The sequence below is a fragment of the Lacerta agilis genome, chromosome 14, assembly GCF_009819535.1.
Source record: "Lacerta agilis isolate rLacAgi1 chromosome 14, rLacAgi1.pri, whole genome shotgun sequence".
Classification (NCBI taxonomy): Eukaryota; Metazoa; Chordata; class Lepidosauria; order Squamata; family Lacertidae; genus Lacerta; species Lacerta agilis.
This window is the reverse complement of record NC_046325.1, coordinates 13,078,322-13,095,753: the sequence shown is the minus strand read 5'-3', so window position 1 is coordinate 13,095,753 and position 17,432 is coordinate 13,078,322. Positions and strand designations below refer to the sequence as shown.

At 48.2% G+C, this 17,432-nt stretch overlaps 1 protein-coding gene across 1 annotated transcript; it reads left to right on the top strand.

The window, feature by feature from the left end:
- Positions 1-1,622: 1,622 nt before the first annotated feature.
- On the top strand, positions 1,623-9,951 carry LOC117058760 (zinc finger protein 774-like). Its single transcript, XM_033170113.1, has 3 exons — positions 1,623-1,924; positions 5,039-5,161; positions 7,406-9,951. Exons 2-3 carry the CDS (start codon positions 5,062-5,064, stop codon positions 8,323-8,325), a joined length of 1,020 nt encoding a protein of 339 aa, XP_033026004.1. The 5' UTR covers positions 1,623-1,924; positions 5,039-5,061; the 3' UTR covers positions 8,326-9,951.
- Positions 9,952-17,432: the final 7,481 nt, after the last annotated feature.

The window sequence follows — 17,432 nt, the reverse complement described above, 5'->3', positions numbered from 1 at the left end:
TAACCACTACACCTGCAGCATTCAGGAAGGATAAGGCAGCTGCCCTTAGGATGACAGTTCTACAGCTTAGGTGCAGCCACCGAGGAGGCCCTCTTCCAAATCCCAAACAAATGTAATTTAGAGGCTGGTTGGATGTGAAGGAAACAGTCTCCATAAGTCCTTAATAACGTGGAAGGTGTTCCTGTAGGTACGCCAATCCTAAGCTATTTCGGGCTTTGAACTGGGCCTAGTAATTAGCTAGGAACCAGTGAACATTTGCAATAAGGGATGTAGGTACAGTGGCTTCTGGTCAACAGCCTAGCTGCAACATTTTGGACCAGCTGAAGTTCTAAATATCTTTCAAAGGCAGCCCGCATAGCATGCATTGCAATAATCAGCCGTAATGTCCATTTCTCCAGCTCTGCATGTTCTAAGCTGAGACTTAGATGTTGGAGAGCCATTGTGATGCCGGAGCTTGTACACCCATATATATCTATATCCATGGGCTCCGAATGCAGAAACCTTGGGGTGGATCCAGGCTTTAGTTGGGTGTAGCTTCAGTTAAAATCCAGGGGAAGTATTAGTCATAAGGACTTAAACGCCAGTGCTTCCAGTGGGAACGAGGTGCCATTAACTCAACTTGCAATGCGGTTAGTTGCCCCACAAAGCCACACACCACTCTGGCGGTGCTATGTTAGAATCATAGTCTCATAGAATTGTAGGGTTGGAAGGGACCCTGAGGGTCATCCAGTCCAACCCCCTGCAATGTAGGAATCTCAACTAAAGCATCCATGACAGATAGCCATCCAACCTCTGCTTAAAAACCTCCCAGGAAGGAGAGTCCACATCCTTCTCGGCAGTTGTGCCCTCCCTGTGGAACACCCTCTCTTCAGATGTCAAGAACTACATAACTTTTAGAAGACATCTGAAGGCAGCCCTGTATCAGGAAGTTTTAAATGTTGGATATGTTACAATGTTTTATATATGCTGTAAGCCATCCAGAGTGGCTGGGGAAACCCAGCCAGATGGGCGGGGTACAGTATTATTATTATTATTATTATTATTATTATTATTATTATTATTATTATTATTAACCTCCAGGGGCAGGCCGTTCCACTGTCGAACAGCTCATTAATATGAAGAATAAATCTTCTTATCCTTCTTTTTCTTTTTTTACTTTACAAGGTTTTTATTGTACTTCACCAGATCTTAACATATTACATTATTTGTAAGAATGGCTTGCACATATATCACTGAATTTGTCCATGGCAAATCTGCGTTTGTATGCACGTTGTTCATATGTTGCGTGTTTTTTAGAAGTCTTCGATCCAATCGTAAGAAAGGAGGGAGAAGAATAAATCTTAATAAAGTTAATATGAAGAATAAATCGGCAGGGTTCTCGTGCAAAGCGAAGCCGTAGTAGGGAACACCCATCCCAGATCAGCGCGGGCACGCAAGACTTTTTAAAGAAAGCTGGAGACTAGCAATGCTACCGGCGTCATGTTCAGCATCAGAGACAGAAGAAAAAAAACAAAATAAAAAATAAAAAAATCCTTCCAGTAGAGACCAACTAAGTTTGTTCTTGGTATGAGCTTTCGTGTGCATGCACACTGAAACCACCTGCGCGAGGAGTTAAAGGCACCGAGCTGCGATTTCCTCCGCATCCTAGAGAGAAGCGGGAGCGCAGCAAACCTGGAGAGCTGGAGGGACGGTACATGGCGGCGGCAACTTCCTGCAGGCACCCAGACGCACACGCGCGCCGGGCTGTGCGCTTCTCCTGCCACCGGCTTAGTGGGTGGAGAAAGGGGCTGGGCCCCGGAGGTCGCGTCCCCCTTGCACTCCCCGCCCCCCCAGCGCACAGCCCCATCCTCCCAGGAGAAAGCGCGCAGGGGATCGCGCTGGGGGATCCGCGCCCGCCGTGCGCCCCGGAGGAGCAGTGCGCTGGGTGAGTGCGCTTCCCTGAGCGCGGAGAGGTGCGGGTGGCCAGCGGGCGGGAGCAGGAAGGAGCAGGATCCTGGCCATGGGAGGGAAGAGGCGACTGGGGAATAAACTCCACCCGGGTTTGGGGGGAGGTGGGGTGTGTGGAGAAGAACCTCAGCCGTTTATGCCAATGTAGTCCGGCAGAGCGCAGCCTGGCACGATCACCCCACACCGTCCCCAAGAGGGGCATCAGGGCTGGCGCAACATGCTGCCGCGGAGACAATGGCCATCGGAGGTTGGTGCTCCTTCTCCTTCTCTGGCTGGTTCCCCGTCACCGCCTTTCCATATATCTAGGTGTCCCTTTATTCTCACCCAGTCCTGTCAGCCTCCTGATTTCTGAAAGTCTCTGCCAGTTATTCATGGCGAATGTTTTCATGAAACTGGCATGCAGATGTTGAGGTGGGTAAAACGCGCGTTCTCCCCCTCCGCGCACACAAACTACGCTTTCTTTCGCAAGACTCAGTTCGGCACACCCCTGGGAGCCTCGATGGTGATCCTCTGGAGGCTTCCCCCGCCTCAGCAAAAAACAACAACAACTGGCTAGGCTCCCCTCCCTCCCAGTTGCTACGGCCCTGCCCAAACACTCTGTTCTTGGTGGGGTTATTTCACTATTCCCCTGCCTTTCCCTCAAGATGCACAGGGTGGCACAAGGAGCCTGTTCCCCTGCATGAACAAGCACATGCATGCACACATTATAATCAGAACAACAACCCTGTGAGGTAGGTTAGCTTGAAAGATTGTGGCTGGCCCCAGGCCACGCAGTGAGCTTCCTAGCCAAGCAGGAATTTGATCCCAGATCTCCTAAGCTTCAAGTCTTATCTTTTTTCCTCTTTCTCCTTCCCCGCTTTTCTGTCGCTTCCTCTCTTTCTCTTCCCATTCTGCTTTTTCTGTCTTTGATCCTTCGTTGGAGGCCGTCTGTCATGTATGCTTTAGCGGTGATTCCTATTTGGGTAGTGTTTGCATACAAATTTAGAACAGTGGGGATTTTGCCCTTAATTGAAACGGGGACTTGTCATTCAGAAGAACCGCTTGTTATAAACGAGTTTTATTTTGGGTGCATGTTTTTAATAAAATGTATTATTATCTTGAACCACATGGGTGAAGGAGGGAAGTGTTGGACTCACTGAGCATCAACGGGCAGCAAGAAAGTATATGAACATATGGAGCTGTCTTCTATCAAGGCAGACCATTGGTTGATCTAGCGAACTATTGTCTCTGCTGATTGGAGGTTGTACTCCAGGGTTTCAGGCAGAGAGAAGTCTTCCCCATCACCAGCTAAGACACCTGTACAGTACTAGGTGATTCTTTTCCAACTGAAGATGCCCAGAACTGAACCTGGGATCTCTACATGCAATGCAACTCCATCCCTCCCCCCCCCCCACAATTTCCTTTGTCTTTTAATAAATAGCATTATTTGTGTTGTATAGACCAGGAATCTGGATCTGTATACCTCAGTTCTGAATCTGCGACTTTTATTTTTGGCCATTCAGAGAAAGTATAATAAAGAGTGTGGGGGTTAGGGACGAGCTTAACCTCAGGGTCATGGGTTCGAGCCCCATGTTGGGCAAAATGATTCCTGCATTGCAGGGGGTTGGACTAGATGAATCTTGTGGGCTCTTCCAACTCTTAAAATTCTATGATTCTATGAGAATGAGATGGCGGAATGAATTCAGTGGGCCGCTTCCTGGTGCAAGCGGGGGAACTGCATTTTGTGACCTGCATTTTTTCTCGCAACAACCGTGTGGTGTAGGTTAGAGAGAGGGGGGCGAGGAGTGCCCCAAAAGCTGCCTAATGTGCTTTATGGCTGAGCGGAGATTTCAACCTGGATCCCCCCAGGAATGAGTACCTTTGTAACATTCTGTTTCATATCAAAATATACAGTGGTACCTTGTGTTATATACTTAATCCGTTCCGGAGGTCGGTTCATAACCGGAAACTGCTTGTAACATGAGGCGTGCTTTTGCTAATGGCGCTTCCCACTGTTGCCGTGCCGCCGGACTGCGACTTCCGCTTGCATCCCGGGACAAAGTTCGCAACAAGGGGCACCTACTTCCGGGTTAGCGGAGCGCGTAACCCGAAGCATTCGTAAGGGGGACGGTACGTAACATGAGGTACCACTGTATGTTAAAAAGAAGAGTGGAATAACTTTCCTCCTCCTCCTCTTCTTCTTTTTACAGACTCCAAGACCATAGGAATCATAGAATTGTAGAGTTGGAAGGGACCCCCAAGGGTCCTCTAGTCCAACCCCCTGCAACGCAGGAATCTTTTTGCCCAAAGTAGAAAGCAAACCAGGGAAAGCAAACTGTGTTTTCCTTCCATATGCCTCTTGCATCCCCACAAATTGGCTTGGTGTTTTTTTGGGTGTGTGGGGGGGAGCACCCCCCCCCCGCAGAACACCAGGTGTTGGGAGGAGAGGTTAAATTGTTCTGTCTGACAAGCTGAAATGCTTGCCATAGTGCTTCACTGAATTCCTTTCTAAAAATCACTTTTGCTTACCAAAAGAAAAGAAGAAGAAGAAGAAGAGAGCTGCCCTTTTGGGTGGGGATAACTATCTGCCCCAAGGATTTCCAGACCTACAGTGGCCCCACAGGCACCGTCCAGTTGGTCCACCGTGTCTGTGGAGAACCCGGCGGGAGCAGGGGCTGTAAAATGGCGGGGCCGGCCCATGAAATATTCATGCTGCCTTTTAATTGTATTTTTATTGCTTCTTTCATTTCTCTATATTGCATCTTATTATTTATTCTTGCCGTTTGCCTTGCATTCTGCGGAATCCAAATTGAAATAGAGTCAGATGCAATATATGAGGAATGAAAGAAGCAATAAAAATACAATTAAAACTCCCGCAGTATCCAGCGCAATGCATTACAATTGCTGTGACGGGCAGGGAAATCATTAAGACCCTCAGCAATTTTCAAGTGGTCCGTGGGGAAAATGTTTTTTTTTGGGGGGGGGGCACTGATCTATCCATTCTCTGCCTCCTGTTTCAATTTGAGATGCTTGGGAAAGACCTGACGGGACTGCAGTGTTAAGATTTCACAGTCTGCTGCTGTTGTTTTCTCCCCGCCTCTGTCGTGGGCAGGATTCCCTATAGTTAAACCCAACATGATCTCCTGGATGGAGCAAAGGGACGAGCCGCGAGTCCTGAACCAGGACCTGGAGCGACGGCCAGAGGAAAGGGAAAGCGCGAGGGATGCCCACACAGGTGAGAGAAGCGGCAAAACTGTCTCAGAACGGGGGAGCAAGACTAGAAGGGGCCAAAAGCCTCTGGGAAGATCCTGCAGGGATCACAGTGTTGTGGTGTCACTTGGATGCAAGTGGTTCGAATTTGGGAAGAGCATCAAAGCGCTCGGCTTTTGCCTTAACATAGCATCCTGAACAGTGAACAGTTGGACAGTGTTCTCGAAGCTACTAACATGAGTTTGGCCAAACTGCGAGAGGCAGTGAAGGATAGGCGTGCCTGGCGTGCTCTGGTCCATGGGGTCACGTCGGACATGACTGAACAACAACAACAGCATCCTGAACCCTTGTGAGCCAGTGTGGTGTAGTGGTTAAGTTTGGTAGACTCGTAATCTGGTGAACCGGGTTCGCGTCTCCGCTCCTCCATGTGCAGCCGCTGGGTGACCTTAGGCTAGTCACACTTCTCTGAAGTCTCTCAGCCCCACTCACCTCACAGGGTGTTTGTTGTGGGGGAGGAAGGGAAAGGAGAATGTTAGCCGCTTTGAGACTCCTTCGGGTAGTGATAAAGCGGGATATCAAATCCAAACTCTTGTCTTCTTCAGATGCCCAGGCAGGTGAGGAAGCAGGGTGGCAGCTCGGTGGTTGAAGCACCTACTCTGCACGCACAAAGTCCCAGGTTCATTTGCTAGGTTGGGCAGAGACAGACCCCTGCCTGAATTCGTGGACAGTACTGAGCTAGGTGGACCCAATGGTCAGACACAGGGCAAGGCAGCTCCTTGTGTTCCTGGACTGGCACAAACCTTCCAACGCAGCGATGCCCAAATCCAGGACACCATCTTCCGGTTCTGCACTCCCTCATGTACCACATGACTCATGTGAGATCGTGTCTCCACCAAAGCGCTTCTTTTCAGACACTCCACCCCAAAACGTGTGCTTTTGGGTCATTGCGCCCTGAAAAAAGTGCAGGCCGAAATCGCACGAAAACGCGGCGGCCATTTTGGATGCTGTCCTCCAGCAAGAAAAAGCAGGATGTCCTCGTTTTTTCCCAGGGCAGTTGATGGGTATGCTAGCAAGGTGGGCGGCCATTTTCAGTTATGGTGCTGCAATTGTTGTGGAAGGCACTGCTCGCGCCCCCTCCCCCCAGGTCTTTGCCTAGCACCATCTCTCTCTCTCTCGTTCTCTCTCGTTCCTAACATTTAATGAAGTGAGGGTGATGACTGTTATTATTTCCATGTATTTGCTGTTCCTCACACAGAGCTCAGGGCAACTAACATCTACGTTAGAAACAAGGTTAAAGCCATAACCTAAAATGCATAATAAAGATTAAAAACATTTTTTAAAACAAAAAAAAACAAAACCTGTGATATGCTTGAATACCAATATACATGGCTCAGGACGTTAATGCCTTAAGGACTGCCTTTCCCCATATGCACTAAGCCGGATCCTCTGCTTGTCATCTGAGGTCCTTCTCTATGTCCCCTCACCCAGAGAGGTCCAAAGGGTGGAAAACAAGAACGGGCCTTTTCTGTGGTGGCTCCGCAACTGTGGAATGCTTCCCCCAGAGAGGATCGCCTGGCGCCATCATATCTTTAAGTGCCAGGCAAAACCATTCTTCTTTACCCAGGTCTTTGGCCATTAAATAATCTATACCCCGTTAAAGCTGTGAAGTGGGGCTGTTATTATGATTATTTTATTATTCTGCTGTCTATGGTCATGGTTTTTATTATGTTTTTATGTTTATGCTCTGGAAAATGTGTTCTAAATGCTGTACACCACCCTGGGATCTTTTGATAAAGGACAGTATAATAATAATAATAATAATAATAATAATAATAATAATAATAATAATAATAATAATATCACCGCAGCTGTACCTTGGCTTTCAAACAGCTTAGTTCTCGAACGTTTTGGCTCCCAAATGCCACAAACCCGGAAGTGACTGTTCCTGTTTGCGAACTACTTTTGGAAGCTGAGCGTCTGGCGGGACTTCCACAGCTTCTGATTGGCTGCAGGAGCTTCCTGCAGCCAATCAGAAGCTGCGCATTGGTTTCCAGACATTTTGAAAGTCAAACGGACTTCTGGAACGCATTCCGTTCAACTTCCAAGGTATGACTGTATTCCCATGCCTGTGGCAATATAAAATGGATTTAAAAAATAAGTAAATAAATGCAAAAACCACGAATGATAATAATAATAATGTTTAAAAATCACGACACTTTCGTTCTCTTTTCTCAACACTCTCTCTCTCTCTCTCCCTCTCTCTTGCCAGATGAGGGAACAACCAGTGAGAATGAGGACTGGGAAGAGGAAGAAACCTCGGTTGCGCCGGAGGACCCCGACTCCAAGGATCCCCCCGTGGTTTCTGCTCCGGTCCTGGGCTGGGAGGAGGCCTGTGAAGTCTTGCAGGGTGGCGGCAGCAGCAGTGGTGGGGAGGGGGTCGGCAGCACCAGGGCAAGAGGGGCCAAATCCGCCCGAGGGAGGCGCCCCTGGGGTAGCCGCCCCTGCCGCCGCAGCTACCGCCGCGTGGCGGCCCCTCCCACCCGGTTCTTTGACTGCACGGACTGTGGGAAGAGCTTCACCCTGAGCTCTCACCTGATTCGCCACCAGCGGGTGCACACGGGGGAGAGGCCGTTCGGGTGCCGGTCGTGCGCCAAGAGCTTCTCTCAGCGTTCGGACCTGGTGCGCCACGAGCGCACGCACACGGGCGTCAAGCTCTACCGCTGCACGCAGTGCGACAAGTCCTTCTCCGAGAGCTCCCACCTCATCCGCCACCAGATCATCCACTCGGGCGAGAAGCCCTTCAAGTGCAACGTCTGCGGCAAGCGCTACGGCGACAGCTCCTACCTCACCGTCCACCAGAGGGCGCACACGGGGGCCCGCCCCTACCGCTGCGCCCGCTGCGGCAAGAGCTTCGGCCGCTCCTCCACGCTCATCCGCCACCAGCGCGTGCATGGCGACCCAGCACCCGCCCCAGGAGACAAACCGCGGCCCCGTGGAATCTGGACGGCCTTTGCTCGCCTGCCCAGCCCAAGCCCGAGTGACGGGGACTCAGAACAAACCCTGTCTCCTCAGAGGTCACCAACATTACCTGGGCCTTCCCTCACTCCCTCCATGCTGCCCCTGCCGCCTTCCCCTCGGATCGACCCGCGCTCCATGAGGATTATGGGGTGGCAGTGGGGCGTTGAATAAAGGGTGGGCGTCTTGTCCGTGCGAGACACAACGATACTGGTGGCAACCGGTTTCTGGGAAGCGAGATGATTAATGCATGTGGCTACAGGATTTGATCGCCAAGAGGACATCGGTCCTTGGGAGGAAAGAAAGGGTTGATGGGGAACTGGTTGCTCAGTCGCCAAGGTGACCAAAGAACTGGTGATTTTACCACAAAGCGTTTCTTGACCACCAGGCAAAGAGGTTGGCCGTGGGCTCTTTGCTGAGGGCAATTCCTTATTGGGGGAGAAATGGGTTTGGGGAGTGGGGTTCCCAACACTAATACTTTGCTTACCAGAGCCGATCCCATTCCTGGAAGGGTATTCTAGGGCGATGCATCTGTTACCAGGGCAACGGAGCTGGGTAGTTTGGTTACCATGGGCGATCAGTTGCTGCGGAAAGGTGAATTGGATGGTGATTCAGGAAGTTACAATTCAGGTTCTCGAACAAGCAGAAGGAAAGCAGAATTAGTTAGCAACGAAGTTGATTATTTTGTTCAGTTCTGATAAAGAAGGCTGCAATCGTGAGGAATCCTGGGTTGTTATCCAGATAATTTAAGACAGCGGAGATCTTAGTAAATCACTGGTTGCCAGAAGGGAATGGTAAAGATTGGCCGTGCCGTGCCCTCGTTATAAGCGGCCAGTTTCCATGGTAGCCAACAAATGATGGTTGGGTCGATGATGAGTGGAATCGGAGGCCGAGAGATTTGACTGAGGAAGGGCAGCCCACAAACATGGCAGCTGGCGGAGGGAGAAGGCCCAACAGCTTCAGGGTTGGGTTAGCGAAAACATCAGTGTTTCTTTATCAGGTAAGCTGTGTGAGATAAGGGACTTCTCAAGGGAAGGGAAGTCCAATTTGAAAGAGGTATAGATGAGTTTTGATCGCAGTTGGTTGCTAGGAAGTGAGCAAACGGGCAGCTTGGGTGTTTTTAGAACTTTTGGTTGCTAAGGAGCTAGGGACCAGCCACTCGGTTGCTAGGGCTTGTGGCTTGAAAGGGAGGAGATTGGCAGATTGGTTGCTAGGAGATGGGAGGTAGCACAGGTGTGAGGAGATGGTTGGTTTGGTTGCCATCTTAGCCGTGTCCTCTGTGGTTGTTGTTTTTCCCCCCATTTAGGCATCCCAAAAACCAAAACTCGTTAAGGTGTCCTCAAGCCTTTTTTCATTCAGCCTGACATTTATTTTCTGGTCAGCAGGTGGACTGGCCAGACCTTCAAGCCTTGGTTCTCTGTTCCACACCTCCAACTTCCTGCTGGGGCTCTTGGGAAAGGAGGAGGTTTGGAAGGCAAGGAGATTTTTGGATGGCAAAAGGGACACTCTGACCATGCGGCCATCTTGTGGGAGGAGATAGTTGAAATGTGTACATTGGGGCTGGAACCCAGGCTGCCGTTAAGTCAACTTTTCTTCACTGGTAAATGTTCTGCCTGTTTCAGAGAAAGGTTGTGGGTTTGTTTGTTTTTTTAGGAATTTCTCAGTACTGTAAGATGACAAATGTATTTATTGGTCTTTGCCCTCCCTGCTACCCCATATTTGTGTCCTAGAATTGTCTAATTTAGACTCTAAGCCTGTTACAAGCAGGGGCCTTTTATTAAACAAATGATTATAATACGATGGTGATGCCTGCAGAAAGCTCATGAGGGGACTGTGGAAAGTATTTCTTATCATAATAATAATAATAATTACAATAACAATAATAATAACAGTGATGCTGTAAGAACATCATTGTGAGGGGACAAACCTGTGGCTCTGCAGATACTGTTGGACTCCAACTGCCGCCAGCCCCAGCCAGCATGGCTAGTGGTCAGGGATGATGGAAGTTGGAGTCCACAAGACATCTGGAGGGCCACAGGTACCCCACCCCTGGCCTAGAGGTTGTTTAGACATGGAGTTCTAAGTTAGGTGGAAGTTAGGTGGAAAGGACCATGGATGAGGACTAGTTTGGAGAAGCTGCCACCATCCCTGACCACCTAGCAAACTAAGCTGTTGTCACCCAAGTTTCATGCCACAAATAAACTAGTTGAAGCGGCATGATCCCTCCTTATCAATTATTTGTCCACACATTCTGAGCCACTGTTGAGCCAGGTTCCCATTTTGCAGCTTACTTAACCTGAGGGTTAGTATCCAGACCTAATGACAGTCTTTAAGATTGGGGGGGGACAACAACGACTTGTGGTCATCCAGACATCGCTGGACTCCCAACTCCCATCGTTCCTGACCATTAGCTGGGACCACATGTTCTCCATCCCTCATGCAAAGAGGTTTAGCAGAAAGCAAAACAGATGAGGCGCAAGGGTACTTGCACTGTGTCATTAGCTGTAGGCCGTGGCCTAATTTAACATGGGAGTGGCCGAAGTACGGGAGAAAGGAGATCTCTTTGCCGTCTGAATGCAAGCTAGGAATGCCCCCCCTCAATATCGCCAAGTGAGGGGCAACCAAACCAGCATGTTGCAGCATGGACACAAGGTGGCAACACTGAGCCATCGAGAATGCATAAGGAGGGTTTGCTGCCATAAAGGCAATCTATGAAAGTTCCACCCCTTCTGAAAACTGTAAATACCGTAGTAAGGTTAAAGAGGGGGAGATCTACTTAAAGATGCAACTTCAGTGGATATTATATATTCCGCCACCCCAATCTGAGATTCCGAGGCTTCCTGTCACTTACACCAGTCAAAACAAAATAAAATAAAAAATTCCTTCCAGTAGCACCTTGGAGACCAACTAAGTTTGTTCTTGGTATGAGCTTTCGTGTGCATGCACACTTCTTCAGATACTTACACCAGTGTTTGCTTTGGAAATGAGGCACATTATTTATGATATATGGCTTATTTACACACACACACACACACACACACACACACACACACAAAAGAAAGCTATATCTATAATCTGAGCCTGCAATGGAGGGGGTTGGAGCATTGCCACCCCAAAAGGGCCTTGCCTTTCCCATAGCCACAGCCGAAGATTCAAACAGAAATCAAACATGCTTTGAAACATGGCTCTGGCCCTCTCTCCAGCTTGCTGATTTTTATGGACTGCAACATCATTGCAAAAACTCCATCCTAAAACTCTCCTTTTGTCTTTCTAACTAACTGACCATGGGGGGTGGGGCGTGCCATGCATTCGCCCTGTGGCACAGAGTTTTGTCCCGGCTAATGACTCCTATTTAGTTCCAGTTACAGGTGGGTAGCCGTGTTGGTCTGCCATAGTCAAAACAAAATCGAAAATTCTTTCTAGTAGCACCTTAGAGACCAACTCAGTTTGTTCCTGGTATGAGCTTTCGTGTGCATGCACACGAAAGCTCATACCAGGAACAAACTCAGTTGGTCTCTAAGGTGCTACTAGAAAGAATTTTCGATTTTGTTTTGACTCCTATTTAGTAAGCCATCACCAGGCTGGCTCCTGACTTGTATTTTAACATGCTAAATTAAATGTCTGGCACCCAGGAATTAGAAGGGGAGTCCAGGCACCCCACAAACTTCAGCTGGTGTAGAATTCAGTGGCCAAGTTGCACAATGGGGCAAGACGGTCTGAGCATATTACACCGATGCTGTTCCGACTGTATTGGCTGCCAATCAGTTTCCAGGCCCAATTCAAAGGGCTGGTTTTGACTTACAAAGCCCTAAATGGCTCCTCAAGAACCACCTCTCCCCATATAGTCTAGGATTCCACATACATCCTTTGAGGCCCTTTCTCGTGTCTCTTTCACCTGAGATCTGGAGGGTGGCAACACAAGAACAGGGCCTTCTCTGTAGTGGCTCCCCATCCGTGGAATGCTCTCCCCAGAGAGCTTCATCTGGTGCCTTCATTATACAACTTTAAGCGCCATGCAAAAGAATGTTCCTCTTTAACCAGGCCTTGGGCTGGTTAATATTCTACAGTCTTTTAAATGTTGTGCATTTTGTTTTTGTTTTTTTTATTTATTTGTGCTTTTATCTTGTATTTTTTTAATCTTGTGAACTGCCCTGAGATCTTCGGGTGAAAGGCAGTATATCAATTTAATAAATAATAATAATTGTGATCATAGCAATATAGAGCTATTGGTTCAACTACCCTAGGAATGGTGTGTGCACCGTTCAGACCACTGAACCTCAAAAAGGATCATAGAATCATAGAGTTGGAAGAGACCACCAGGGCCATCCAGTCCAACCCCCTGCCAAGCAGGAAACACCATCAAAGCATTCCTGACAGATGGCTGTCAAGCCTCCGCTTAAAGACCTCCAAAGAAGGAGACTCCACCACACTCCTTGGCAGCAAATTCCACTGCCGAACAGCTCTTACTGTCAGGAAGCTCTTCCTAATGTTTAGGTGGAATCTTCTTTCTTGTAGTTTGAATCCATTGCTCCGTGTCCGCTTCTCTGGAGCAGCAGAAAACAACCTTTCTCCCTCCTCTATATGACATCCTTTTATATATTTGAACATGGCTATCATATCACCCCTTAACCTTCTCTTCTCCAGGCTAAACATACCCAGCTCCCTAAGCCGTTCCTCATAAGGCATCGTTTCCAGGCCTTTGACCATTTTGGTTGCCCTCTTCTGGACACGTTCCAGCTTGTCAGTATCCTTCTTGAACTGTGGTGCCCAGAACTGGACACAGTATTCCAGGTGAGGTCTGACCAGAGCGGAATATAGTGGTACTATTACTTCCCTTGATCTAGATGCTATACTCCTATTGATGCAGCCCATAATTGCATTGGCTTTTTTAGCTGCTGCATCACACTGTTGACTCATGTCAAGTTTATGATATTGTAGAGAACCTCAAAAAGGTAACTTCCTGCTGAAATCCTGTAACTTATTATACTTCAAATGTTCCTTGGTTTGTGTGTGTGTGTATGTTTACCACTTTTGATGTGCTAAAGCAGAGCGAACGAGTGCAACAATTTAATAGCACTGGGGAGGCATCACAGAACAACTCATAAAGTGAAATAGTGTGTACATGAGCCAGTAAAAATCTTCCACTAATGCACTCTTATTGCATCAGTGTAGACTGGGGGGGGGACCCCCACCAGACTGCAGGGATCCAAAGAGTATGTTGCCTTAGGACACCTGGTGCCATGGCGTTCAAACAGAAGACACCTGGCTCAGCACACATGCTTTCAACCGCTACATGAGTTCCGGCTTAAATGAAGCTCTGGGAAGAGAGCAGCTTTGCTTATGAATACAATTAATTCAATTTATTTATCACTTCCGACAATCAAGGAAGCCTTGAAGTGACTTAAAAAAAAAAAAAAAGGAATATGCAAAACATACCACACATAGCAAACATTATCCATTGAAGCAATACTCTGCACTCAGGGTGCTATTCATTTAGTATTCATCCTGATTTGTTTGCAAGTAGATTAGACACGAGCATCCACTTTCGTTTGTTTGCAGGAAGGTGTGATCTTGCGTCAGAGGAAGTGCTCCGCACTTTCCCTTGGATTTTCCCACCAATTTCTTGCAAAAAGTCCAGTCTTCTAAAGCAGCAGATTTGTTGCACAAGACCTCTCAAGCCACTTTTTTAAGCGTGCCACCTGAATTTGACGGTATGTGACTGAATCCCATCCAGAAATAGTGATGGCCTAGAGGTGCCTTAAAAGTATTTTGCATTTTATACAATATATACAATATTGTGTTTTATACAATGATCAGGATTGCGACTCCCAGGTCGGAACAAAATTATTGCCCAAACACTTGGAAGAATTTTTAAAGAGCAGTCTTTGCCTGGCGCTGAAAAGTTGTCAGTGCTGGCGCCAGGCGAGCATCCCTAGGGGGAGAGCTTTCCACTACAGTACTGCATAAAAGGTTTTGATGTGGGTTTTACACTGAAAGGAGAGAAATTCAACAACCCCCCCCCAAAAAAAAAACCAGACTGTGAAACAGCAAAAATGTTTTATTGCATTTAATTGGACTCTCTTTCAAGAAAACTCGACCGGCCCCTCATTTCACGATGCCATAAGTGAATCTGAAGAATTGGGTTGAAGTAAATCAGTCACTGCCCCTCTCCTAGCTCTTTCCTGAGAGTCAAAATACAGTATGTTCTGGAATATAAGACTACTTTTTAACCCAGGAAAATCCTTACCCTTGAGCAACCCATCCTTTCACTGCCTGCCTGCAACATCCCTCCTCCAGCATCCGCAGACTTCCGCCATTGGTGTCCTGCTTCCTTCAGCACAGTGCCTTATTATTGGCTCACAGGACACAATGGTGTGAAGAGTCTCCAGCTCAGGGCTTCCCAGCCAAAAGGCTGAGAAGGGAGAAGGGCAGTCTCCACAAGTACAGCTGACTTGCGGCTCACAGGCATTTAAGATCGCACTGCATCGTTATTTTTTAGCTGGCCAGCTGAAACCACGCAAATCAAAAGCACGCAAGTCAGGGAGCTTAAAAGCTCTTTCCGCACTGGGTTTTCCTGCCCATGAAGCTTCTCGCACAGGCTAGGGAAGCTCTCGTGAAATCTCATTCAAGATCCCAGGAGAACCTCCAGAGACAGAGAGAGAGCATCCCAGAGCCTAGCAAGCAAGGAAGAGAGATGGAAAGGCCTCCGCTCAGCTTTGCACACAAGCCCCAGAACGTAACTCCGCACAAGTTGCGAGTTATCTGTATTTAATAATAATAATAATAATAATTTATAACAAGCCTGGCTCATTGAGAGGTTTTGTTGATGTGGCATGCCTCTGCTCCATCCTGCACCTGAGGAGAGCTCCTAGGCCAAGCCTCACACGATGCCTTGATGTCTTTTGACAACTCCAATTCAGACCAGGGCCCTATCTACACTATGCATCTAAAGCAGTATCATAACCATTAACTATCACGCCTTACCCACAAAAGAACCCTGGGAATTATAGTTTGCTAACACTCTGCTGAGTTGTTAGGGGACTCCTGTTCCCCTCATTGGGACACATGTGGTGCTGTGGTCTTAACCACTGAGCCTAGGGCTTGCCAATCAATCGGCAGGTGAGCTCCCGTTGTTCTGTCCCAGCTCCTGCCAACCTAGCAGTTCGAAAGCACATCAAAGTGCAAGTAAATAGGTACCCCTTCGGCCGGAAGGTAAACGGCATTTCTGTGCGCTGCTCTGGTTCGCCAGAAGTGGCTTAGTCATGCTGGCCACATGACCCGGAAGCTGTCTGCGGACAAACGCCGGCTCCCTCGGCCAGTAAACCGAGATGAGCGCTGCAACCCCAGAGTCGTCCGTGACTGGACCTAATGGTCAGGGGTACCTTTACCTTTACCTTTTTTATTCCCCTCATAGATCTGCAATTCCCAGAGCAGTTGAATTGTCAATCTCTCTTTTCTTGGAACTGTAGGACTGTGAGGGGGAGATATCTCAGTTTAACCTGCCTTTCTGATGAGCTGTATTTGTGTTTCCTTATACTGTACAAGGCCATTTTTTCCTCCAAAATATGTAATGATTCATTCTGGTAAAAGGAAGGACCTATTTTTAGCAGACACGCAACATTCCAGCTAAGGAGCAAGGACATTTTAGTGGCTTGTTTATCTATAAAATAGCTGAGATTATTTCCTCCTTTAAAACAATACAGAATCACTTGGAAAGCCTGTGGCTCCTGGTTATGTTATTCATCAAAACTGTTTTAATATGAGAGATGTGTGTTTTAGGAAGTGGGTTTGGGGGTTTTGCCATCTTGATTTTTTGCCCGGCACACAGTCATGATCCTGCACACAACTGGGCCCCGCCATTCCCACCAGCAAACATTATTGTCTGTGTGCAAGGATGTTTTCCCCTTCAAAATGGAAGAGCGTTCCAGTGCATATAACCCCCCCCCCACCTGCCACCATAAGGGGTACAGCCGAGCCACAAGGTATTACTACCTCAGTGAGAACTAGGCCCTTGGCAACACCAAACCAGCCACCCCCATCAACGCCCCGACTAACATCGAGATCCCCAGCCTTTTGGGGCCCTGGGGCACTCTTGGAAATCTAAGAAACTATCACGAGCACCACAAAACACCCATTTCACAGGAGAAAAACTGGCAGAGGAAGACAGAAACCAAATCCACGCATAAAAAATTGTTCCAGGAAAAGATTCTTTTTTAAAAAATTTTTTTTTTAACAGTTTGTATTTCATGCTGCAAAAAGTTAAGTCATCATTTCTCTGCCAGTCACTTGATGGCATCTGTCATGTTCCCTTCGATTTGAGACTGGCATGGTGAAGGTCAGCGGGGGGATTTTCTGCAAGAACAACAAAAACCCAAACTCCAAATAAAGTGTCTCCCTCTCGCTATCCCAGCTAACTGCTAGTTTGAGCGTTGCATGGCCGCCCGCATCCAGGGATCCCCGAGTTTGACCGGTTATTTGTTAAGGTGCCTTCCCAGAGTTTGTGTTTCCTTTGGAACGAGGCACATCTTTGTGGGACTGTGGCATCTTTATGAGATATGGTTTATTCACACACATATACAACCTGAGCCTACGATGGAGGGGTTCAAAGCATCAACACCCCAAGAGGGTCTGGCTCCCTTCATGGCCACAGCCTTGGCTGCAAGCAGAAATGAGGCATGTCCCTGTCTCACAGGCTTCAGCCTTCTCCTTCCTCCAGCTTCTAGCTTAAAGGTAAAGGTAAAGGGGCCCCTGACCATTAGGTCCAGTTGTGTCCGACTCTGGGGTTGCGGCGCTCATCTCACTCTATAGGCCAAGGGAGCCGGCGTTTGTCCGCAGACAGTTTCCAGGTCATGTGGCCAGCATGACTAAGCCGCTTCTGGCGAACCAGAGCAGCGCACGGAAATGCCGTTTACCTTCCCGCCGGAGCGGTACCTATTTATCTACTTGCACTTTGATGTGCTTTCGAATTGCTAGGTGGGCAGGAGCTGGGACCAAGCGACGGGAGCTCACCCCGTCGCAGGGATTCGAACCGCCGACCTTCTGATCAGCAAGCCCTAGACTCTGTGGTTTAACCCACAGCACCACCTGGGTCCCTGCTTCCAGCTTACACACCTCAATTATCCACTTTGGCCTTTGTCTTTCTAACTACCAGTAAGTTGAGGGAGGGGGGGGGCACCCATTTGTCCGCTGGCACTGAACCACTTCCTTTCTTACCTTCATGGGCCATTACCTCAGCAGAAAGCTAGCCTGGCTATTCCAGGAATTTGCTTAGATGTTAACAC